The 27219-nt window shown below is 44.9% G+C and overlaps 1 protein-coding gene across 9 annotated transcripts in view; it reads right to left on the bottom strand.

The window, feature by feature from the left end:
- LOC147717616 (uncharacterized) overlaps positions 1 to 27219 on the bottom strand; it is a 392319-nt gene that overhangs the window by 192899 nt on the left and 172201 nt on the right. For all 9 annotated transcript variants that reach the window (XM_086924400.1, XM_086924404.1, XM_086924399.1 and 6 more), the window contains one exon: positions 1499 to 1723. In XM_086924400.1, coding sequence (XP_086780526.1) covers positions 1499 to 1723 — 225 coding nt within the window. The remainder of the gene's footprint in view (positions 1 to 1498; positions 1724 to 27219) is intronic.

The following is a 27219-nucleotide window of genomic DNA, read 5'->3' as shown; positions in this document are numbered from 1 at the left end:
CTAACACAATGATGCCGATTGGTTTTAAAATTACTTTCTCTATTAATGTTTTCTAATGTACTTCTATAGTACTGCCTATCAATGTACGGTGGGACTCCCACCATGACGACGGTAAAGATTCAGGCATGTGAATCTATGAAAGATTCAATATTGGAGAACTTCCCATCAACAGGCAAGCTAGAGTCTCTTTGGTCTCAGCAGAGCTAGGTGATAAGACTCACCCAGGGCTGGCTTTAGCACTGATGGCACCCGGTGCAACTGTCTTTTTTTTTTTACACTTCCCATGACCACCTTCTTCCTGAATTCCCTCACTATCATTCTCCAACAGTGCCCCTCATCTCCACACAGCCTTTCTCTGAAGTACATTTCATTTTTTATAGCATTACTCATAGTTCAATCACATGCAGGTCTGTGCTCTGCATTGTACATGTTTGTTGCAGGAGGCACATTAACCCTCTGCCCCACTTTATGATGAGACAAAACTGCCACTTGACCAAATACTGATCGCCTGAAAACTGCTGAACGCACAAGGAAGTTCACCTGTATGTAAACCCATACGCTTTTTTTAACTCACACCCCCCCCGCCCCTCCCCCCAGTCAGCACCGGTTGCACTTCCCCAAAGCCAGCCCTGGACTCACCTGTCTTTTGGCCTGCAGGAGGCATAGAAGCAGACGGCTGTGCTAAAGTGGAGTGAGGAGGACCATATTCACTAAATATCGCAATAGCTCCTGCCTTAGTGCAGTCAAAGTCCTTCCTGAAACACTCAGAGCTGATCTATATAATATCGGCTTCGCTTGTATTCCTAAAAGCTGACAGCCCCTGTGTAGTACTAATTCCTATGTAGCTCCAAGTAGCAGGCCTGCCAGCTGGTAATACCACTATCTCTAGCATTCCCAATACCTGATCATCTACATGCAGCGCCAATTCTTCATGAGGTCCCAAATGTTGGTCTTACCTATATCCACCCACCACCCCAGTTCCCAATAACATGGACAAACCATCTATTAAGAACTCACAAGGAACTTGCGAGAGAGAGTGATGCAGCAGTCAGAAGGAACACAGGATGAATAGGAGCTTTAAGAACTCGCGCTGACTAGCACTACATGGGGGAAGAGTATGTTAAGAACTCTGGAGGCACTGAGGCTGCGGTGTCAGAACCTGGAAATTCAGCAGGGCGTTAGGGATATAGAAGGCAATGTGCCATATGTGTGCAGAGTAAACAGGCTTAGCACATAGGAAGATCAACTTATTTAAAAGAAAGTAGAATTAAGATATAAAAGCAGAGATTACAAAAAGATAAACTATAGAACAGGGTGACAAGGAAAGTCTGAAAAGAAACACAATGAAGGAGTGTTCAGGACGGAAAGTGGAATGTTTAAGTTAAGAGGAGGGGAAGTGAATAACAATATAAAAGAACAAGAAGGTTGGAACAAGAGCAAGGGGGGGGGGAAACAAGAAGGTAAGGCTGGGCTTGTCAGACACATGCATGTACCACACCTGGCTGGAATTGGATGACGCATTCCACCCCTTTAGAGGGATCCCGAAGCTTGCTGTTGGGAACCTGCTCCAAAAGGTCAAGGACATCTTGGTACCCCAACTCCCAACTGAGGTTTTCTAGGTCAATGCCCCGATGATGCCTGAGAACCTCAATCAGCTTCAGCACCCTCAGGCCGCTAGCAAACATTGGCTGAGTGAGCACACATAGAATTTCTTCATCTAGCCCTGTGGGACAGAAAACAAAATAATACAAAGGATATTAGCTCCTTCAGATTAAAGGGGTGTTCAACTCTTCCTAGTACAGCACTGTCCTCCCAAAAAAACACAGATAAAAATGTGAGCATTATATTGCATTGCAGTTAAGTTCAAACCTGAGGTCAGCTACAAGGCTGCCATGATCCGCAGCATCTAGATTCATCTGTTTTTGCTTCTCCTTATGGTCTTCAGATAATAAGCCTGTCAGATGTCAATGACAATTCTTCCAACTTCTTTTAAATGCGCTTTCATATTTTAGCATAAGTAAATGTTACACTTCTGTTGAAGTATCCATTATTAGATGAGGTAGAGGTACTGAATTCACTCCCTGCCTTCTGCCTGAAATATTCAGTCTTCACCCAACTGAGGTGAGGTAGGACTAAAGTAATTTACATCTGCCTACAAATTCTGCAGTGATGTGGTTCTGGGTGCTCTCCACACCCGAAACTCAGTAGGCGTCCGGGTGGACTCTACCACCTGGTGTGGGAGTGAGGGTTTTTACAAATCTTTTAAAGCACACTGAAGTGCCAGAGAGCTAGTGGTTAAAACAGTCTAGGTCTATTTCTCCAGAGTTTATTCAATGATGCTCTGGCTGTGTTAAAAGTGCCTGTGGTTAGGTGGCCGGAAGTGGAATTTTATATAGCTGTCCTACACTGTCGACATTTGAATACGGCATTTAGATAGGAATTGTTTCAAGTAACTGACAGCCTGTGACCTCGCTTACAAAATGTGTCTGTCTCCTACAAAATGCTCATCTTTCCACTCTGGAAGGTATGAAACAAGTCACCATTTATACATAAAAACATATAGCAAGTCGTGTTGAAAACTGTTTCAATTGTGCAATTAAATAACGCAAGCTGTTCCAAAGACATTTTCACTTTGGATGTACAGAAAACCTTTCTTCTCGTATTTGTTTGGAATAGCAAAAAGCAACTCGGCTGTAGCATTACTTTGGCAGATTAATATCTCACGTAGATTTACATACTGCAAACTTTTTGTACTAGAATAAGATTCAGAACAGTCGAAATCCTGTTTTAAAAACATTTTGTGGGCGCCGACTCAAGGACATATCTGTATCTAGATGATGTGTGATGATGCTCGGAATCCCAGAATGGCAATCCTTTACTGCCATCTTCAGCCACTTTTCTCACTTTGATGCAAGAAACCAGAACTGATAATATTAGTATTATGTTTTGAGTGTTAGGGCTTTGTAAATCTATGGTGGAAATTCAGCTGCAAGTATGCATTATTATAGAAAAGTACATTTCCATTTGCTGCATGAATTGGTTACAGGTTAAACATTAAGCATTAAGTATCTAGTAATGAGGATGGGTGTGGGCCTGGCACCAAAGAAGCATTGCTTAGCAAGAGATTAGTTCTTAGTAGATGTAGGTACCAAAAGCAACTACCTCAGTTATATAGGTTACCTATACATGACGCAGATGAATCCGGTCCTCTTGTACAGTGACTGTAAAATGTCTTATTTTGTTAATCAAACATATATCTTTATTTCTGTTTCACTCAGTGGTCCAATGAGGAACATAACATTCCACTCAACTTCCCACATAACAGTAGACATAAATCAAAAGAATAAAAACCAGACCTCTTAGTAACATTGTACCTCAAGGAACACCCAATATTGTGGCTTATCTTAATAGCTTCTTTTTTTAAATGTACATTACCAAAACACGTCAATTCATCTATAACAATTGTGATTACTATCAGTAAGAAATGCAAGACAGGATTCCACGTAAGGTGTTGTCTTTACATATGCCCTGATTGGACATCTACGAAATTCTACCCATTCGCGGACTGCTTCTCTGTGGTAAATAAAAACGTTCTTGGTCCAAGCAACGTCTTTTCTTTTAAGTTCTCAGTTCAAGAAAACACATTTGGGGTGCCTACTCAGCAAAAGTAGTCTTAAAGTAATTGTTCAATGGGATAGACCAAAACCAGAATAAGCTCAAAAAGTCCCTCAAAGAAGCCCAACTAAATCCCATTTCCTATTTCATCTGGATGGAAATCCACCCGACCAACAGCCAACGAGCAAGGATAACAGAAAGACATGCAAGCCCTAAGTTATATAAGTCAAAGTCAAAGTCAAATGGTCTTTATTTGGATATAAAAACATCCATAAAAGTACAGGTTATCACAACAATAAAACATAAGTATAAAATCACATAAAAACACCAAGGAAAAAACGGGTTTGGAAAATGGCAATAAAACCAATGTGCAAAGAGAATGCGATACTAACGATTTATCTAGCATTAAATAGCAAAAATCTGACACTAGCACAATGCGATAAATAACATCAAGCTTTACAATATAATCAGACAGTGTAGATAGTCAGCATTTTAAATTTCAAAAAACATCAGTGCCAAAGTATCAATGTGCAAAAATGCGTTGTGTAAACTTTAGAACCATGTGCAAAAACCGCAAAGTGATGTGCAAATAATTCACTTTTGTCTAAGAAGGCATATTCATAGAGACTCGTGAGCGTATCGCGGATTGGAGGAAAGAGCTGGCTCTGAGGATTATTTCATCGCAGCCTAACAGCTGTATTACCTGGGATGCCAAATTAAAGTCAACGATAGCACGAGTTTTAAAATAAGGGATTAGATACTGTTTGGTATATTTAACATAGAATCCACAGAAAAACAGAAAGTGTAGCAGGGTTTGTTTACATCTGTGCCACACGGGCAAGAGAGGTTCTCCAAATTTTTGTTAAAACCCAACGGGAAACAGAGTGAGTATTTAATGTTCCCATCTCTAAGTCGGAAAAGCAAACTCCTGTTCCATCTTCCTAGGTTTTTTCTAAGATATACCTGTGGCATATTGTTAATCCTACCAGGTGGCACCAGGAGAGGGGTATATCTAATGATTGCTGATTTGAGTAGCTCTGTCTTTTCTCTTTCTTTCCGGTACAAGTTATACAATGCCCCTCTGACGGACTTGTGTGTAATACCTTCAATCGTTAGAGGGGAGAAGAATGTATGCTCCAACTCCACACTTGCTAGACTTTTCTTTACTGCCTCAAGGCAAGGTATGCAATTAGCCCTGTCACACTTTAGGCAGTCTGTAATTATTTATTGTGTTAGAGAGGCTGCGGGATTCCGCCATATCTTTAACCAAAATAGTGCCCGCCGTGACCTAATAAAATCCTTCACATAAAAAAGGTTCAATTCCTTATGACATATATAGGTGGGTGCCGAAATAAACGCCCCTAATACCTTTCTACAGAATCTATTTTCTTCAATTTGTATACTACTGCAGTTTGTGTACCCCCACACCTCTGCACCATAGGTTGCCGTTGGTAGGCATTGGGTTCTATAGATCTGTAGTAACGGTATTACAACCTCAGCACGTTTTGGCTGTCGGGGGCTAATTATAGAATTTATGGCCTTACCGAGTTTATTTTTCCCATGGGCTACATGAGGCTGCCACGATCCAGAGTCTGAGTAAATCAGGCCCAGGTAGGAAAAAGTGCTAGTGCATTTTAAGAGCTCTTTCCCTGACACAATTTGATGGATACAATACTTTTTAGGCCCACAAGACATTATATATGATTTATTAAATTTAGTGCACAAATCAAGATCGGCCATAAAAGAAACAAAACCCGTTATTAAAGTGCGGAGTGCTTTTGGCGTGCGGCCCATAAGGACCGCATCATCCGCATATAAAAGTGTGGGAAGTAATTTGCCATTAATGCTAGGAACGTCACTAGTTAATTTAGACAGGGAGTTACTCAATTCATTTATATACAAGATAAAAAGTAGAGGAGCCAAGACAGAGCCTTGCCTAACCCCCCTACCAATTAAAATATCCCCGGAGACCTCGCCATCAATATTTATCCTGACTCGCGCTTTCAAGTCTCTGTGCAAATGGGCCAAAAAATGTACAAGTGCTTTGTCCAACCCGTAATTTAAAAGAATCTCCCATAATCGTGAACGGTTAACAAAATCAAAGGCCGAACTCAAATCCATAAAACCCAGATACAGCGGGATCTTTTTGGCGATGGTGTATTTGCCCAATATGAGATTTAAGTTCAGACACGGTTTCACAGTTCCCACATTACTCCTGAATCCCAGCTGACAAGAGTGTAAAATCTGGTTGTCCTCTGCCCAAACCCTGATCTTATTAAAAATCACTCTTCCTAAAATCTTCAGAGTATTATCAATTAAAGATATAGGGCGATAGCAACTAGGATTAAGTCTATCGCCCTTCTTAAAGATAGGAACAATGATCCTGTTTGACCAGGTTCGTGGGATGGTGGTATTGGACAGATTATTCAAAACATTACATAATAATGGGGACCAGAAATCTGGCTCTGATTTAATTTGATCAATAGATAATCCGTCAGGGCAAGGTGCTTTATTACCCGCACTCTGATTTATGGCAGATTCCACTTCAGTTATGTCGATATTAACCACCATAGATGAGCAAGTGATGTCAGCGGTCTTTTGTGGTGCTGCATATATGCTTGAGAAGTGATCTTCCCACGTTTTACCCACTATGTTACAATTAATTGGGGTGATATTTGAGCCCAAAGACCTCATGGATTTGACCTCACCCCAAAACCCGGTGACATCTTTGAGTGCGGCAGAGCGAGCAAGGGAATCCCACTGCTCCTTTAGTAACTCCTCTGCGCGTGTTTTTGTTGCGTGCTTGTAACGTGTTCTCAAGATTCTAACCAGGGACAAGTCCCTTGGTTCTGCTACAAGGGCTTCCCGAAGTTCACGATTTGCTCGTGAACAGGTGCCATTAAACCAACTAGGGTTTTTGTTTGAGTGACTAACAGGTTTGGAAATCTCTTTTTAGGTCTCGCAGAGAGACCTATTGCAACCAAACTACAAAGCTGAATTTTTACAATCCGGATTTGTAGAAGTGCACGTGCTCGTGAACGCGCTTCTATCCCCCTGCCTTGCTCTTCAAAGGCTCCCCTTACCATTTGCTTGCTCCTGCCTCCCCGCCCACTGCTTCACACTTCACGGCCGCCAGGCCGTGACTCGCATTTCTGCCCAGCAACAGCAGCTTCAAAGGGATCTGCTTCCCCGCCCACTGCTTCACACTTCACGGCCTGGTGGCCGTGACTCGCATTTCATTGCAAATGCTTGTTTCATTTATGCTACTCTTCAATGTGGAATAACAATGGTTTGTTTTAATGTGCGGCCTATGTGGCTTCCGTGGTCTGTCTTTTTCTTTTGAAGGAGTTGCCTCTCCTCCATAGTTGTTTTTATAGTGTTTGTAAGTGCCACAGGGGCATGGCCTAACGCTCCTAGAAGCCAGTCTTTTGGCAGACAGAAAGTGGGTTGGAGCCATGCCGGAACCGGACTGCCACAGTCGGAGGTCGACAGCGATATCGGCTCTCCATGGGGCTTGTGACATGTGAGCGGCAGGATCGGTGAAATTCAGTCCCCAAACCCTTTGGAAATCACTTACAAAGTGAGCATTGTTATGAAGCCGTGATTGCGCTTCACAAGCTCCTGGAGGGCGACAGATGGCGCTTGGTAAGTTCCTCTTTACATACCCTAGCTTCGTTTTGTATCATGTACTATTATTATTCTCAAATTAAACAACGAATGGAACCGGGGAACAGAGAGATAAGGCGGCATGCCCAGGTTAACACCCTTTCCTGAAGCGAGTTAATGAGTAGGAGAGTTCGGTGCAGCTTTTCAGTGTCAGGCTCTGCCTTCTTTTATGGCACGGAGTGTTTGTAGCTCGTGTGTGCTTTGGCAATGCTTTTTAGGTCTCGCCTTTTCCATTCCGAAGGAATGGGAAATGGCGAGAATTCAAGTGCTCAAAATACTTGTGAAACCACGGGTTTTTTCGTGCGGTTTTCTTTGAGTTCACGTGAATCACGTGACCAAACAAGCAGGCGCATCAGCCTCCCTCCCTCCCTCCTAATTGCATTTTTTCACGGCCGCCACCACATCAAAGGGCTTCTCCCAGCATGTGCTCTGCGGCTTCTCCTCCCCTAATTATTCATGGCTGGCCGGTGGCGGGCCGTACTTTCAGCATTTGTTCACATTTGCTTCAAAGTAAAAACAAACACACATTATGACGTTGTAGGCAGTTCTTGTTTAAAATGATATAAACGAAATGTAATCTTGATACTGTTATGTGTGCTCCTAAAAATACCACACATTTACAAATAATTGTCATTCATTGAATGTACTGTCCTTGAAGAACTGACCGAGCAGTGCCATCCTAAGGAGAATATATCTCTGCCCAAAAATAGTATTTTCAGTTTCCCGGCCGCTCATTTTTGTGTTTGTTTTCGTGCTCTTTCCGACATGCCGAAGAGCGAAGCTTCTTTAAAACATCACATGTAGTTCATTGAAAGTGTTTCATTACTTCTGGAATCAGTGCACGCATGTGCATGCCCCACAACCACGCACGTCTGTACATTTACATCAGGGTGATAGGAAGAGGATAGCGAAATGGAGACAAATGCTGTTCACCTTTCAAAACGAAAACAACGCGATAATAAAATACTGACCACTCACGCAGGAGACCCAGCATGTGTGCCACTATATTAACTAACGCTGCATGTTTTACTGACAGCATCTGTTAGCTACAGCTGTTGTTAAGGGGTCCGTCCGCTTGCAGCTGTGTGCATAGCTGCGCTGCTCAGCCAATCTTCAGCAAGCTGCCGGCATTCTGAGTCCAGGTCCTAAACCCATTGTATGGACGGACTCAGATACTCCTGCACCCCCCTATTCCCAGCCGATAGCCTTATCCTGGCCTCTGCCGAGGTACCAGACACGGGTGAGTGGCTTCCTTTGTGTAGGATGGAGATTTCAATCTCCTAATAAATAATACGCACCCCTGCCAGAGCGGTTCCTGTATCAGTTGTTTCCTGTAACATCCCAGTTGTCACGTTGGTGAGAAATTGCACGAATAATAGGGTTACCTACAAGTGGTAAATTAATTAAAGGGATGCATACCGCGCCATAAAAACAACTGAATACACTTAATGAGAAGAGAAGTCCTGCTTTTTAATTGTAATAGCGCTGTATGTTGTTAGAGGGAGAGGCTCATGGTTACTTTTTCCATAGTTCTTTTATTTTTAAAATTGTTACAAATCACATCCAAAACTCACCTTCCTTCAGGATAGTACTAGTTTTATGGGGTGGACACACACGGGTGCAGGGAGTTACCAAACCTCTTTAGTAACCACAGGGTAATTCACAATAAGTGGTTATTGTAAAGCCATTGCGGCCTTTGAATGTCATGTTGGATTCACAGAGTTCCCTTCCAGCACACCCCAAGACGTTGTGGAAGAGACACAGGAGATCGCACTCAGTGATGCATGAAATAGTTTACGCTTCTCTTACATTATAGTACAGTTCCCCAAAGGGGTGTCTGCAAGGCTTTTGGTGCCAAAGAGACTGCTCTATTCTAAAAGAAGAGTAATTTACAAGATGAAGTTTGGCCACCTAAAACCACATTAATCATATGGTTTTTGAAGGGGTACCACATGCTTTGCAATTAGTATTTGCCACGCTGAAGGCCTCTTCAATGTTATTACATGCTTACATTATATTTGGAACCCAGTAAAATGCCACAGCAGGGCACTCACCTTCTAGTAATGGGTAATCTTAGTTAAATGAACTGCATTTTAATTTAAGTGCTACAGCCAAATATATAACATTCAAGCTCCTGTTTGGTCACCAGGAGTCTTGCTTTTTTAGTATATGATCTCTCCTCACTTTATCTATCTATCTATCTATCACCCTCACTCTATCTATCGCCCTCACTCTATCTATCTATCTATCGCCCTCACTCTATCTATCTATCTAGCGCCCTCACTCTATCTATCTATCTAGCGCCCACACTCTATCTATCTATCTTTCTATCGCCCTCACTCTATCTATCGCCCTCCCTCTATCTATCTATTGCACTAACTCTATCTGTCTACCTATCGCCCTCCCTCTACCTATCTATCTATCTATCTATCTATCGCCCTCAATCTATCTATCGCCCTCACTCTATCGCCCTCACACTATCTATCTATCAATCAATCACCCTCACTCTGTCTATCTATCGTCCTCACTCTATCGATCTATCTATCGTCCTCACTATCGATCTATCTATCTATCGTCCTCACTATCGATCTATCTATCTATCGTCCTCACTCTATCGATCTATCTATCTATCGTCCTCACTCTATCGATCTATCTATCTATCGTCCTCACTCTATCGATCTATCTATCTATCTATCGCCCTCCCTCTATCTATCTATCTATCGCCCTCCCTCTATCTATCTATCTATCGCCCTCCCTCTATCTATCTATCTATCCCCCTCCCTCTATCTATCTATCTATCCCCCTCCCTCTATCTATCCCCCTCCCTCTATCTATCCCCCTCCCTCTAACTATCTATCCCCCTCCCTCTATCTATCTATCGTCCTCACTCTATCGATCTATCTATCTATCTATCGCCCTCCCTCTATCTATCTATCTATCGCCCTCCCTCTATCTATCTATCTATCGCCCTCCCTCTATCTATCTATCTATCCCCCTCCCTCTATCTATCTATCTATCCCCCTCCCTCTATCTATCTATCTATCCCCCTCCCTCTATCTATCTATCTATCCCCCTCCCTCTATCTATCTATCCCCCTCCCTCTATCTATCCCCCTCCCTCTATCTATCCCCCTCCCTCTAACTATCTATCCCCCTCCCTCTATCTATCTATCGGCCTCCCTCTATCTATCTATCGGCCTCCCTCTATCTATCTATCGGCCTCCCTCTATCTATCTATCGGCCTCCCTCTATCTATCTATCGGCCTCCCTCTATCTATCTATCGGCCTCCCTCTATCTATCTATCGGCCTCCCTCTATCTATCTATCGGCCTCCCTCTATCTATCGCCCTCACTCTATCTATCTCCCTCACTCTATCTATCGCCCTCACTCTATCTATCGCCCTCACTCTATCTATCGCCCTCACTCTATCTATCGCCCTCACTCTATCTATCGTCCTCACTCTATCGATCTATCTATCTATCTATCGCCCTCCCTCTATCTATCTATCTATCGCCCTCCCTCTATCTATCTATCTATCGCCCTCCCTCTATCTATCTATCTATCCCCCTCCCTCTATCTATCTATCTATCCCCCTCCCTCTATCTATCCCCCTCCCTCTATCTATCCCCCTCCCTCTAACTATCTATCCCCCTCCCTCTATCTATCTATCGTCCTCACTCTATCGATCTATCTATCTATCTATCGCCCTCCCTCTATCTATCTATCTATCGCCCTCCCTCTATCTATCTATCTATCGCCCTCCCTCTATCTATCTATCTATCCCCCTCCCTCTATCTATCTATCTATCCCCCTCCCTCTATCTATCTATCTATCCCCCTCCCTCTATCTATCTATCTATCCCCCTCCCTCTATCTATCTATCCCCCTCCCTCTATCTATCCCCCTCCCTCTATCTATCCCCCTCCCTCTAACTATCTATCCCCCTCCCTCTATCTATCTATCGGCCTCCCTCTATCTATCTATCGGCCTCCCTCTATCTATCTATCGGCCTCCCTCTATCTATCTATCGGCCTCCCTCTATCTATCTATCGGCCTCCCTCTATCTATCTATCGGCCTCCCTCTATCTATCTATCGGCCTCCCTCTATCTATCTATCGGCCTCCCTCTATCTATCGCCCTCACTCTATCTATCTCCCTCACTCTATCTATCGCCCTCACTCTATCTATCGCCCTCACTCTATCTATCGCCCTCACTCTATCTATCGCCCTCACTCTATCTATCGCCCTCACTCTATCTATCGCCCTCACTCTATCTATCGCCCTCACTCTATCTATCGCCCTCACTCTATCTATCGCCCTCACTCTATCTATCGCCCTCACTCTATCTATCGCCCTCACTCTATCTATCTATCGCCCTCACTCTATCTATCTATCGCCCTCACTCTATCTATCTATCGCCCTCACTCTATCTATCGCCCTCACTCTATCTATCGCCCTCACTCTATCTATCGCCCTCACTCTATCTATCGCCCTCCCTCTATCTATCGCCCTCCCTCTATCTATCGCCCTCCCTCTATCTATCGCCCTCCCTCTATCAATCGCCCTCCCTCTATCAATCGCCCTCCCTCTATCAATCGCCCTCCCTCTATCAATCGCCCTCCCTCTATCAATCGCCCTCCCTCTATCAATCGCCCTCCCTCTATCAATCGCCCTCCCTCTGTCTATCTATCGTTCTCCCTCTGTCTATCTATCGCACCCACTCTATCTATCGCATCACCACAGCATCACTCAGGGGCACCACAACATCACTATGCACTACCACAGCATCACTGAACGCCACAGCATCACTCGTCGCCACCACAGCATCAATCTGTGCAACCATTCAACAAGAACTAGTTCAAATATGTTCTGTCAATATTTCAAGCTTTATTACAAATGTCACAAAAAGGTGTTAATATGTCACTTCTGTTCTTGAATTTGTCACAATAAAATACACTGAACATAGTCTTCACAAAAGTTATTTATAAAAGTTTAAGCTATTGCCATTATAAATTACAATAACTTTTATTTAAGTATTAAGCATTAAAAAAAATAAAAGCCATTGATATTTGTAATATCAATACATCTAAGTCACATAAATACAACACATATTGCATTACAAATGCTTTAGGTGTCACATTTGTGAAAGTTAAAACTATTAGCATTGTAAATGACAAAGCTATTAATTTCGCTATTTTCAAAACCAACACATAAATAAATATTTGTCATTTACAATACCAATAGCTCGAACTTTCCTAATGCGAGACCTATTGGCAACGCCAGTGCTTGTTGAGACTGACGCATATTGGAATGTACATACACGTACTTAGATACACGTACTAGATACGCTTTTGCCACGGGGCAACATTGCTTTTAAAGTTTGACTTCAAGGACATGGCGCCTTCGGTGCTATTTTCTTCTCACCATGACGCTGCATGGCAAACCCATTTTCTTTGCGTTGTCCTCTACTGATGTAAACTAAGTTGTTCGCAAATATAAAGTACTAGATTACTGTTTGTAACGAGAGTAGGGTGCAAACAAATAATACGTAAAGTAAGATATATTGTATGTGTGCGGAGTGTAACTAATGTAATTTGTATAATGTGACGTGACTAATGTGTCGTGAATAGAGGCTTATAAAAGAGAGTTATTAGCGGCAGTTGCAGCCCTGGAAATGTTCTTTGCCAGTCACTCGTGTGAGCCCAACAATTACTTCTTTTTGCATAGCGCCCTTCTGCCTCTCGGCTGCATCTGTGCACTAACAGCATAGGCGCTTTCCTCTCACATTCCTGAGTTGCATAAATGGTTGTGTAACACCCACCACTGATGGCTGAAGAGTATTGTTGTGAAAGATTAAAAGTCTGATGTTTTACTGTGGAATGAGCAGGGTGCAGGGCTATTTGTCTCTCCCTCAGATGTATAAACAATTGTTACTTACCTGTAAACAGGTGTTTCTTCAGTATTGGTGTCTTTCATAGATTCACATGCTTGAATATTCCCCGTCGTCGAAGTGGGAGTCCCACGGTAAATAAAATAGCAATAATGCTAAATATATATGTACACATAATACATGATAAAGAAGAAGAAACATAATAGAAACCTCAAAAAACGATTCCTACATAGGAATGCATGGTAAAGAGAAAAAACTGCCTGTAACACATTAGTGTCATTATGTTAGTCCAAATTACAGCCAATCAGGCGTCAGCACCCTCTAGAACCTTCTCCTCAGAAGCTCAAGCCCTCAGATTTTCGTAGCACAAGTAACAAAGAGCGCAAAAGGAGAAGAGAGCCTCTGAGGGGAGGAGGGTGGGTCGCATGTGAATCTATGAAAGACACCAATACTGGAGAACCACCTGTTTACAGGTAAGTAACAATTGTTCTTCTCCAGTATTAGGGGAGTCTTTCATAGATTCACATGCTTGAATAGAATAGAAAGCAGTAACCTCCGAGAACTGAGATTGCTAGGCAACTATATGGAAGAAAACCAAGACAGTACCAGAATAACACAGTCATGTACACATCATAGCAATCACAGTAAAACATCAAGGAGGGGGGAAACAGAGGCTCACCTTATTGAAACAGATGGCGAAGCACTGCCTGTCCCACAGCGGTATCCGCTTCATTGATGGCCTCCAAACAGTAATACTTGGTGAAAGTGTGCCTGCTGGACCATGTTGCTGCACGGCAAATCTGATGAAGAGGCACACCAGCAAACAAGGCGGTGGATGAAGACATCGCCCTCGTAGAATGAGCCCTCACTGAAGACTGCAATGGTTTACCAGCTTGTTGGTGGCAGAAGGCAATGGCTGAGGAAAGCCATCGAGCAATAGTTGGCTTGGAAACTGGATGTCCCTTACGCAGTCATCCGTAGGCAATGAACAGCTGGTCAGAATTGTGTAAGGAGGCAGTTCTGGCAATGTAAAATTTAAGGCATCGTTTGATGTCCAAAGAATGCAAGCACTGCTCCGCCGGAGACTTAGGGTCCGGAAAGAAAGTTCTCAGGAACACAGGCTCATTCAAATGAAAGTCTGTCGGTACTTTAGGTAGGAAAGAGGGGTTGGTGTGGAGCGCCACTCCGTTAGGCCTGAACTGAAGATAAGGAGGCTTGATAGTGAAACCGTGAAGGTCGCTCATGCGACGAGATGAGGTCAAAGCCAAAAGAAGCGCAACCTTCCAGGTGAGGAATTTGATATCCGTTTTAAGGATAGGTTCAAATGGTGATTTCATAAGTTGGGATAGTACAACATTTAGGTGCCAAGATGGAGGAGGGCGCCGAACAGGTGGGAACTTGCGGAAAAGTCCTTTGAAGAATTGACATATGATTCTGGACGAACAGAGAGAAGAAGAGCCATTGTGTCAGAAACGAGATATTGCAGCTAAGAAAACTCTCAGGGTAGAATGAGAGAGTCCTGACTGAGCAAGGCTTAGGAAGAATGGAAGAAGCTGCTCTGAAGTGGAATGGATGGGATGGACATTGGCTGCAACACACCAATGGCAGAATCTCTTCCACTTGAGTTTATAAGTTTTGATGGTAGACGGAGCCCTAGCTTGAGCCAGAATGTCTCTGCATTCCTGAGATAAGTTCAAATCTGCGAATTCAAGGTGCTCAGGTTCCATGCCCACAATTGCAGCGTGGAGGGGTCCGGATGGCACACTAGGCCTCTGCCAATTGATAGTAGGTCTGGACGAGGGCGCAGAGGAATGGGATCGCATTGGGACAGCAGAAGCAGTTCTGAAAACCATGCTTGTCTGGACCAACGAGGTGCGATCAACAGGATGTGGCAAGGTTGTCTCCGCATCTTCCACAGCACCCGCTGTATTAATGGAATCGGCGGAAAAGCGTAAGCGAATAGATCGCACCAGTCTATCAAAAGGGCATTCCCGCACGACCCGGGGTGGGGATGCCAACTTGCATAAGACGGGCATTTCCGATTCTCCGGTGTTGCAAAGAGGTCTAGATCTGGGTGACCCCACTGGCGAAAGACAAGATCTAGAGTCGGCTGGTGCAGTTCCCATTCGTGTGTCGAGGAAGTGGACCTGCTCAGAGAGTCCGTCAAAATGTTGGACACGCCCGGAAGGTGGATCTGGTGGCGGAGAGCCCAATCCCAGATCGACTGGGCCAAGTGAGACAGATGAGGAGACTTGGTTTCTCCCTGTTTGTTTACGTAGTGCATACTGGTGGTATTGTCCGTTTGGATCAGCACTGACTCTCTGTGAACTACAGGGAGGAATGACTTGAGCGCTAGGAAGATCGCCATCAACTCCAGCCTGTTGATATGCCACTTGCGCTGGGGCGGAGTCCACTTGCCATTAATGGATAGGCCCTGGAGATGAGCGCCCCACCCCTCCAGGGAGGCGTCTGCCGTCAGCGTGAGATCTGGTGCGTGAACGAGAAAGGACGTTCCCATTTCCAGGTTTGTAGGTTGTGCCCACCAAAGCAAGCTCTTTCTCATGCTAGTGGTGACTGCAACAAGGTCGTTGAAAGATCCGGAGACCTGACGCCACTTTAAGTCCAGTTCTTCCTGAATGGGACGGGCGCGCAACCTGCAATTTGGGATCAGTGCGATACAAGATGAAGCCATTCCCAAGAATGATTTTAACGTTCGAACAGAAACGGACTGTTTTCTTCGAATGAGGGAGACCAGACGTAGGATCTTGTGACATCGCTCGTTGGAGACGAACGCTTTTGAGAGCTTCGTGTCTAGGATCGCTCCCAAGAAGGATCTGGTCTGCAGAGGTGCAAACTGTGACTTCTCGTCGTTGATGGTCAACCCCAGGGACTGAAACACATGCTGGCAAAGGCGAGTGGCCTGACATAGTTGATGGTGGGATTGAGACTTTAGAAAGCAATTGTCTAAATATGGAAAGATTTGAACGCCTTGTAGACGCAGGTGAGCCACCACAGGGGCCCAATACCTTCGTGAACACACGAGGAGCTGATCGCAGCCCGAAGGGCAGAACTTTGAACTGAAAATGCATCGGCCCCACCTTGAAACGCAGGTACTGACTGGCGAAGTTGTTGAATAATAGGGACATGAAAGTATGCGTCTTGAAGGTCTATGGTGGTCATGAAATCCTCGCTGGATAGTAGACGCAGGATTTCCTGTAACGTCAGCATGCAGAACGATTGGAACTTTAGGAACTGGTTGAGAGCCCTCAGATCCAGAATGGGTCGCCAATCTCCGGTCTTCTTGAGTATGAGGAAGAATCGAGAGTAAAACCCCTCTCCTCTTTGATGTTTCGGGACCACTTCGACTGCACCTTTTAATACAAGAAGACGAACCGGATGGAAAAGCTCCTCGAGGTGTGGAGGAGGCGGGCCACGAGGTGGAGTACACGGTGGAATCTCTACGAACTCTAGGGTATGACCCCGTCGTACAATGTCCAAAACCCAGCGGTCCGAAGTGATCGAGGACCACTGAGAATAAAACAGAGAGATTCGACCTCCAACACTTTGATGGTGAGAAGAGTCATTGGCTCTTAGAGTTGGATCCCCGGTAAGAGGACTTTCCTCTGTAAGGCCTGGATGACTGCTGGCAAGATTGCTGATTGGGTGTGTAACGTTGGCCGCTCTGATAGTATGAGCGGTATTGCTGCCCACCTCGTACGTTGGAAGAAGTGCCGCGTCCGAGCGCACCTCGAAAGGACTGCTTTCGAAATTGTAATGTGCCCAAAGCCTTTGCCGTATCGGTGTCTTTCTTAATGGACTCAAGGGCGTCATCAATATGGGATCCGAAAAGCGATTCCCCATCATAGGGCATATCCAGTATTTTGGATTGGACTTCCTGCCGGAAGGATGTGGACTTTAGCCAACCTGGTCGTCGGAGTGCAGCCGCACTTGCAAGCAGACGGAATCCTGTGTTGGCAACATCAACTGCGCAGCCGATCATTTCTTCTGACGTTCTCTGTCCATCGCGAAGGATCTGTAGAGCGTCAGCCTTGGAAGCATCCGGTATGAGTTCAATCAGATCTGAAATGTCTGACCACATCTGTCTGTCATAACGTCCCAAGATGGCTAAGGCATTGGCTGCCCGGACAGATGTGGAAGCCATCCTTGAGAATTTGCGGCCAATAGCATCCAGGCGTCGACCTTCTCTATCCGGAGGGGCTGTGACAGGAGCCGCTGGGTTCCGGGCTCGACGCTGTGCGACCTGAGTCACTACCGAGTCCGGCTTGGGGTGAGAAAGCAGGCAAGCCGGAGAGCCAATCGGGGCTTGTACTTTTTCTCAAGGCGCGGTATCTGTGCAGGTAAGGAGTTTGGAGCAGTCATGAGTTTGATTCCTTCTTTCCAAACAAAATCGATGATAGGAATTGTGTGGGTCTGTTTATAAGGTTTGTCTTTAAAATCATAAAGGAAACAGTCCTCCTCACGTTGTGATCTTGGTAATTTAAAGCGCAGAGCTGCTTTATCCATTAAAAGATGGAAACTGGTGATATCTACAGAAGGCGAATCTCCAGAGTTCCCTGGCTGAGGTGAGGGCGTCTGTGCCCGATAATTATCCCATTCCGCCAAATCCTGGTCGCCTGCTTCATCCGAATTGTCTGGGACCTCTCCGTCCTCGCGTTCCGGGACCGCCTCATCATCCGCATCCTGCGGATAAACTGTTGTATGGATCCTAATAGAAGCCTGAACCTGAGACGAAGTTGTAGGTGGTAACACAGGCGGCCGAGAAGGTGGAGGCAGTGCTACAGTAGCCGGAGATGGTGCCGGTGCACTCTGTGGCGTAGCTGGGAAACGGCGGTTGTAATCATCCAGCTTATGCTGGAGATTTGAGATCAGAGTTAAAGGAATGGTAGCCATAGTGACTTGGACCAGCTGTTCCTCAGATTGAGACTGTTGGTCACCGTCGCCTTCGTCAGAATCCGAGTCCTGACACTTAATTATTAAGTCAGATGGACTTTGTGCCGCTCCAAAGGTATCCCCTTCTTGTTCTGAGTCAGTGTCAGGCTCAGATGTAGTGGCAAACATTGGAGAAGGTGGTTGCAGATCAGAGAGCTGGTGACACGGAGCCTTGTAGCGACGATGAGAAGATTCTGAAGTCTTCAAAGGCACTAACGGCAATGAGGCAAAGGAAAGTGGTGCCACCGTCGACGGTGCCGTCGTCGTTAGCGTCGACAACACTGACTTGCTAGTCTACGAAGATAGTTTTGGTCGGGGCCACTGTCGACGGTCGATCAGCTACAGACGAGGCCGTCGACGAAGCAATCGTCGACGGAACGGTTGTCGACGCCAGTAGAACCTCCGTAGACGGACTCTTCGTCGACGAGGCTTTGGTCGACGATGTCTTCGTCGACGAGTCTTAGGTCGACGGTATCTTCGTCGACGAGATCTTGGTCGACGGAGTCGCCGTCGACGAGGATTTCTTGGAACTGGCTTAGACGGCAAGGCAACCCTCGTCGACGTGGATGCTGTCGACGAGACTGTCGTCGACGAAGAAAAAGCGGAGGTAGTAGTCAGCGTCATCGTCGAGGATGTAGCAAATGCCGTTCTCGACGGAGCGCTCGTCGACGGCAGAACTTTGAGAGGCGTGGAAACACCATGAGAGGCAGCAGAAGACGCCTGAGAGACAGGTCTCATGGGCGTAAAGGTGGTAGGGGTGGCTGAAGACGCCACAGAAGCTAGAGGCTAGGCCAACTTCACCTTTTTGAGGAAAGGAGATGGAACATCCTGTAAACTACCACGATTGGATGCTGCTGAAGAAAGTCCAGAATGAAAACTTTCTGCGTCTGACAGGGCTGAATCCTTGTCTTTAAGACGTTGAAGCCAAAGGAGAAGGCGGCCTTCTCTGTCCTTCAAAGTCTTTGTAGAAAAAGTTCTACAGAACTTGCAGCTGCTAGCCTCATGATCAGGGTATAAACAGTATATACACTTCTGGTGGGGGTCCTTTTCAAAAAGGCGCAGCTCCCCACAAGAAGAGCAAGGTCTAAATAAAGGCTTCTTACTTGACATGTTGTGAAAAAACACTGGAACTAGATGAGTAGAGGTGAAAACTGAGCAGAGCTCAGGGAGACTCCATTCACACGACGTGCGGTAGAAAATCCGAGGGCTTGAGCTTCTGAGGAGAAGGTTCTAGAGGGTGCTGACGCCGGATTGGCTGTAATTTGGACTAACATAATGACACTAATGTGTTACAGGTAGTTTTTTCTCTTTACCATGCATTCCTATGTAGGAATCGTTTGAGGTTTCCATTAGGATTCCTCTTCTTTATCATGTATTATGTGTACATATATATTATATATATTTATATATATTTAGCATTATTGCTATTTTATTTACAGTGGGACTCCCACTTCGACGACGGGGAATATTCAAGCATGTGAATCTATGAAAGACACCCCTAATACTGGAGAAGTACTCTGTACTCTGAGGTCGTAACGCTTCAATGTATTCACAGGATGTCTTATCTTTGTCCTTCCATTGGGCCATTTCAATGGCTTTGAAATGTCACGGTAACCTCATTTGGCACGCATGCAGATAGCGTACTCGTGAGGTGCAGCTTTGCCTCTGCGCTCTGTCCCCTCTTGCAAGTTTCTCTGCCTGCTTCACCATCTCCCAGGAGCAAAGAGCAGCAGCCCTCCAGGGCTCTTGCCACAGCAATCCAAACGAGCATTCCCTACAAAGAGCAGCAGCCTTCCAGGGCTCATGCCACAGCAATCCAAACGAGCATTCCCTACAGCCCTGATGAAAAACACAATGCCACGTATCCTGTGTTTCCCAAGATGATTGAAGGTAATCACAGCCAGCTAAGAAGCAACGTTTTTTCATTCCACTGAAAGCCCTGCATCCAGTGTCTTCCTGCTGTAGAGGAAAACCAAGTTCACTCTGGCCATCTACCTGCCAACTTGAACAACATCCTGCTGTTGATCTATTCAGTACTATTGATTTTCTCCTTATTGTTCAGCTGAAGTCAAAGTCATTATTTACTAGCAGTTTAGACTTTATTTGATATACCATGTGAACAAATAATACTCTCCCAGTATATCTTTTTTGGATTTTCTGTACCCTTCGTTTTACCAAAAGATTAACTCTTAATAAAATAACAAAAATATTTTTGACTCCAATATACCTGGTTGTTGTATCATTTTAGACAACATCAATGCTTCATATCGTATAATGTTAGTGTGGTAATATTATTGATTTACAGAGTTAATTCATTTCTTCAGCTATTATTCACTAATAGTGCAAGTCTATAATTAAGTTAAGTTCCGCACCAGCTGTTTTTTCATTATAGAAATAAAATCCCTTGCTGGCCCAATTCACTACTCACTTCCCTGCCCAAGCCCACAAGGGTACATTGGGTTGCTCACCTCTTTATAAACTTGAACAACAAGCATTGGCAAAGCCAATAGGTTTCTCCTATGTGAAATATTTTGCCTTTAGCATTGTTTTTCTTTTTTACATACTGCATAGCAGTTGAATTTCTGTGAAACATGACTTCATGTAAAAAAAAAAGTTCTATGATGCGCACACATTTGACTGAGTCATAGTGCTTTTATTTTTACTATAAGCCATGTTGCACAGCAGCTCAAGTGCTGTGTAATATTTAAAACAATTGACAGAGGCAATAAATTATGTGAAGACGAAACCTGCTGGCTTTGCCATTGCTTGTTTAAAAAGCCTGTGCCACCCACATTCCACCCGTAGCACGTAAGCTACTGCACACTTCCCCACAGTCATGGTGGAGAAATCCCCCACTATAAACCCACTTGCATTGGGCAGAATCACTTTTATGAATTCCTGGAAGGCATTTTCGACTGTAAACATAATTATGGTCAGAAATGCCTTTGTGTGTAACACCGTACTATTTCTTAGACTTGGAGTGTTTTTATTTCTAGAAAATAAACACAGGTAACAATCATCTCTAGCTACGGCTTCTGAATATTTATTGACATATGTATTTGTCGCCATGCATGCACATTGCCTATACATGGCTCGAATTTTCTCAGAATCATTTAAACTAAAAAGTGAGTGATCCGCTGGAAAAAAAAGAAAAACTCAATTGCTTCCTTCTTTATGTTGTAGTGAAATTTCTCAAAGAATAACATCAACTATTACGTGTAAAGAAAATAAGTCAAGTTACTTTTTTAATAAACTCTACTCTTCAGCAAAAACTTCAATTGCCAGATGGAATTATGTTATGAATGGATAATTTTTCAACAAGTCCTCGAACAGATCAGAGACTACACGTGTGACTCATTGGCATTTAAAAAAAAGAAATACCCAGGGCAAAATTGTTTTTTCTCCTCAATAACCCACTGGGGCAAGGGAGTGGAATGCCAGAGTGACAGTGGTTTATTGCTTCTCTGAAATATTTATATAACATGTGTTGCTCCTAATATAGGTGTGGCCTAGAGACTCCTGTACTCTGTCTCAATGGCTTCGTGTAATCAAACAAAATCCTAAAAATATATGCATGCATAATTACATTAAGTCTTTTGGTGAGCACTCTTTACCCACTGGCCTGTTCAACAGTCATTTAAATGTTGTTTTCACCGAACACAGCAGGCAGTATTGGACCGTCGGTCAGAATACTTCAGCATATTGGTTATCTTGTCCTGGGCTTGACATCATTTTCCTGATCACATGTGCATCACACCTCCACACACCCTCACCCTCCCTCTCAACCTCACACACCCTCTCACCCTCACACCCCCTCACCCTAACCCTCACACCCCAACACCCTCACACGGCCTCTCACCCTCACACTCCCTCTCACCCCATCACCCTCACACCCCTCACCCTCACACACCCTCACACACCATAACCATCACACCCTCTCACCCTCACACACCCTCACACACCCTCACCCTCACACACCCTCACCCTCACACACCCTCACCCTCACACACCCTCACCCTCACACACCCTCACTCTCACACCCTCACCCCGTCACCCTCAACCTCCCTCACCCTCACACCCTCTCATCCTCACAGCCCCACCCCCTCCCCCTCACACACCCTCACACCCCCTCACCCTCACACACACCCTCACACACCCCCTCACCCTCTCTCCCCCTCATCCTCACATCCCCTCACCCTCACACCCCCTCACCCTCACACCCACACACACTCACACCCCTTCACCCTCATACCCACTCACCATCACACTACCTCACACCCTCTCACCCTCACACCCCCTCACCCTCACTCTCAAGCACCCTCACACATCCTCACTCACCTCACACACCCTCACTAACCCTCACCCACCTTCGCCCTCTCACCTTCACACACCCTCACTCACCCTCACACCCCCTCACCCTCACACTCTCATATCCCCCTAACCCCCACATCCCCTCACACCCTCACACACCCTCACTCACCCTCACACCCTCACCCTCCTACCCCCTCACCCTCCCACCCTCACACCCCCTCACCCTCACACCCCCTCACCGTCACACTCTCACCCTCATACACCTCACCCTCACACACCCTCATTCACACACCCTCATCCTCACACCCCTATTGCCATTATAAATTACAATAACTTTTAATTAAGTATTAGTTATTGGAAAAAAATAAAAACCATTGATATTTGTAATATATCAATACACGTAAGTCACGTAAATACAACACATATTGCATTACAAATGCTTTAGGTGTCACATTTGCGAAAGTTATAACTATTGGCATTGTAAATGACAAAGCTATTAATTTTGCTATTTTAAAAAACAAAACAAATAAAAAATGTGTAATTTACAATACCAATAGCTCAAACTTTCCTAATGCGAGACCTATTGCATTGCAAATGCTTGTTTGATACACTCACATAACCCTGAAAAGGCCCGGATGATTTCTGGGCCTGGGCATTCACTAGACAAGCACGTTTCCACAAGTAAGGGATACATATTTGTGATACGTGCTAAGAGGGCCTTATTATCAATGCTCTTCCAGATTACTCTGAGTTGGTCTGTTGATACAACCAGGTTTCTTGCCCCTATTTCCTTCCGCTTTTTCAGTTTTTTAGCAAATTTAATTACAGTCAGGATTGGGTTGTGGTCACTGTAGACAGTGCTTAGGACATCGGCCTTTGCTAGACAGTTCACAAGGAAGGAAGATATAAAAACATAATAGATTGTGGAGGAACAACCACGCCCTCTATAAGTAGGCAGTGGACCTTTGGCCATCGAACAGCCAACTTTTTCCATAACATTGACTAAGTCCCGAGTGGCTAAGTGGTTGAGTAGTTCTTCCCCTCTTTTACAGGGTAATACCCGACCAGATGTAGCCGCTGGGTTTACATTTCCCTTATGCAAATGCGCATTGAAATCGCCTCCCAGGCAGATTCAATCCAGTTTGCCATATGTATGACCATCCACAATTTTATTAATAAAATAAAATAATTTTATAAAATTCTTATTCGGTTGTGAAATAAAATCATTATTATAAAAGTTTATTAAACATAACTTCAACCTATTGGAATAGATTATAGCCTGGAAGTTGCTATCATTAGTATCCAGGGGTTTAATTTTACAGCCTGCTGTGATCTTTACCCATGTAGATAGATCCCCACTAGGTCTACCCGCTGCAGGACTCGGTACAGTGCTATTATGGCAAATGAAGCCCTCATAAAGCAGACCACTGGTGCACCATGTTTCCTGAAACATTAGGATGCCAAAATTGCTAATCCAGTCAGTCCAATCAGCCAATTCCAATTTTGCCTTTAGACCAGCAATGTTCCAACTGAGTATATTCAAGCTATGATCAGGGGTAACAAGATCATTAGTGTTAGAACCGTTTGGCGATACTTCCTCCGTGCAGGCCTTGGAAGGGGTATTAATGGGTCTAGGTTTAGTCATGCCCTGGAGATCCTTTTCAATATACTGAGGTCTTTCTACAGTATCCGGGAGACCTTTTAATGGTCAGCCCTGACTCTCCAGATCAGATAAGGCACTGAACCGGTTATATAATGGGTATGCTGGTGTGTCTAAGTTGAATGATCTCTGGGGTGGTCTATAGAAAAATCCCAGGGGTAACGAGGTTATGGCCGTTGAGGGGATAAAATGGGTGTTGTTACTTCTTAATATGTATTTCACGAGGGATGGGTGCCTAAAATTCATGACTATACAGTCTCCATAGATGTTGTTAACCGAGGGGCCAACCCATCCCACCCGTCGTACCATTAGGATGTTGTTGGAAATCTCCATCCCCGCCTCTTTATACCTGGACAGCCAATCAATACACTTATTTCTCAGCTGAACCCAGGACTCACTTTGCTCCTCTTTCAAGGGGGGTACTCCTGCCAGAATTAAAACATATGGGCAGGCTTCAGGGGGCAAATGAAGGACGGGTTCAGACTGTTTATTTGATCGTGTAACAACAGTTGGCCTATTATCTATGTCACCATTAGCAGGTTTTGCATTAGCCGGTAGGGATCTTCCAGATGGAGCTCCCACCGGCAGACTCGGGGGACCAGAAGGCCTGTCTCCCGCAGGCAGTACAGTCCGCGACGATGTGCCCGCAGCAGAACCCGATGAAACACAAGGCATAGGCTGATTGGTTCCTATGTCACTTTTTCCGCTTACGTTCTTAGTACCCAGTGTACTGCAGTTGTCCCTTCCCCCAACAATGACCCTGTTGGCAGCCTCCATATCTTTCAGAAATCTGTCTGCCCTTATCTGATCAATGATGATAGCACCTTTCCTTTTGGCATCTTCTTTTTTTACCAGGCTTTCTAACCTATCAAAACGTTTAAAAATAAGATTAAACTGTTTATCCATTAGACTTTTCAATTGTTTAAAAGTTGAATCCACTATAGTATCAATTAGATTCCCGTTTATCTTATTGTTTATACCATTTTCAACAGTTGACTCAGTCTGTGTACAAGTGGAGTTTGGCCCTGCTCCTATTGTAATTGGCTCTATGATGCTGTCATCTAGTTGTACAGTCTCACTGTCCGGTGCCCCACTTGATGCAGTTTTTCCTTGGGACCACATACTCTGCGGAGTTGGTTGGCCTTTATTAAGAGGGGGTTGTTTCCTCTTGTTGACAGACGATTTTAAAGGGCCTCTCTTCCTTTTCTCCCCAGCAGTCTTGGCATTGGAGGCCAAGGTACAAATATCAGTCATAACCATTGGGTCTTGCTGGGAGTCAGTGATTGTGTTACTGTCAGCAATCGAAGAAGTAGGTGATTTGGCTAGCTCAGCAGTTTTTAAGATTGTAACTACAGGTGAAAGCGGCAAGGTGTTTGTGCGATCACCATTTTCATAAGTAGTCTGGGAGTCTAAATAGGATGACGAAAGTCCCATTGAAATTCTTCTCTCCGTATTTGCTATTTCGGTTGTGACCATATTAAAAGCATTCTCCAGCATGCTTTCGAATGAGGGAGGGATAACAGAAGAAATCTTGGGAACCTGTGTAGTAGTGTTAACAATGCGTTTCCCCATTTTAGATTTTTCGCTCACCTTGCTAACAGCTTAGAGGGGTGGCCCGCCCGACCACAGTTGACCACGGACAGCCACAGACGGCCCGCCCTTTGCCCAGGCTTAGCCCGGCTGGTCCCGCGCGCGTCCCGCGACGCGGATGGTGTCTCTCCCCTAGCAGCGCCTCCGGCCGCGAAAGTCCGTGCAGCTGGGCTGGTGAGCGTGTCTGGGCTGGTGAGCGTGTCTGCGCTGGTGATCCTGGGAGCTGTAGTCTACCCCTAAGGCGGCCGCGGGATGGGGTGAGCGGCGGCAGGGGAGACTAACAGCGGGAGTGGCAGCAAGTGCGGGTAGGTGCTTGGCACGGCAACAGATCTCCCAGCAGCTCCACAAAGGCTTGTACAGACTCCCGCTCCATCCAAGGTGTCTCTCCCTTATCAGCGCCTCCGGGCGCGAAAGTCCGTGCAGGTGGGCTGGTGGGCGTGCCTGCACTGGTGATCCTGGGAGCTGAAGTCTCCCCCTACGGCTGCCGCGGGATGGCGTGAGCGGCGGCAGGGGAGACTAACAGCTGGAGTGGCAGCAAGTGCAGGTAGGTGCTTGGCGCTGCAACAGATCTCCCAGCAGCTCCGCAAAGGCTTGTACAGAAGAAAATGGCACAGATAGGCTCAACAAACTTCTAGCAATTTGATTTTTCACTTGTTGTAGAGTGGAAAGATCTTTCTACCCCCAAATAGCACTGCCGTAGGCAGTAGAAGACACACACTTAGCCTTATATACCTGCAGCATACCTCTAACCGGTTTACTTCCTAATGTAAAAGCAAAGTCAAAAATCAAGACAGAAGCCCTCAACAGAAGATTTATTTTTGCAGACAAAAGGGGTAGCCATGAACCTGCATGGACAAACTGGACACCCAAATAAGTAAAATAATCCTCCCTAAAAATAACAACCTTGGACATAGAACATTTTGATTTTTGCCGACCTAGGGCCAGCTACCATAACACAAGCTTTAGACTAATGGTAGAAAGCTCCAGCAAGTCAACAAGGCTAACAAAGTTATAGAACTACCTTTGGAGCTCTGATGCGGTTCTTACCAAAAGAATAACGTCAGCTTCAGACAACACTGCAGGTATAAAACAGCTCCCAAAATGTGGAAAATCAATACTGTCAGCCAGTAAGAGATTCCAGGTTATTGATACACAGAATGAATAAAACAGACTAAAATACAGCCTTGTCTCATACCATGCTTAATCAAACAGTATTCAGAACAAGAGCCATCATATTGTATCTCATACAAGCAGACATTTTAGTATGAAGATCTCGTAAGAAATAATTTGTTTCAACTCCTATGTTCAATAAAAGCTTCCATAATTGCACCCTATTCGCTCGATCAAACACAGAAGTGAGATTAATGAAACCCAAACGGATGGAACACAATTTTCCTAATGTATGCTTATTGATAAAAAGCCACAGATTTAAGCACTGGTCCCTGGTGCCCAACCCTGACCGAAAACCATACTGCAGGTCTGAAAGAATAATATTTTCCTCAGCCCAGGTAGTTTACCTGTTCAATAAGACACGTCCA

This window comes from Lissotriton vulgaris, chromosome 5 (assembly GCF_964263255.1).
Source record: "Lissotriton vulgaris chromosome 5, aLisVul1.2, whole genome shotgun sequence".
Classification (NCBI taxonomy): Eukaryota; Metazoa; Chordata; class Amphibia; order Caudata; family Salamandridae; genus Lissotriton; species Lissotriton vulgaris.
The sequence above is the reverse complement of the archived record's forward strand: the minus strand, read 5'-3'. Positions and strand labels throughout refer to the sequence as shown.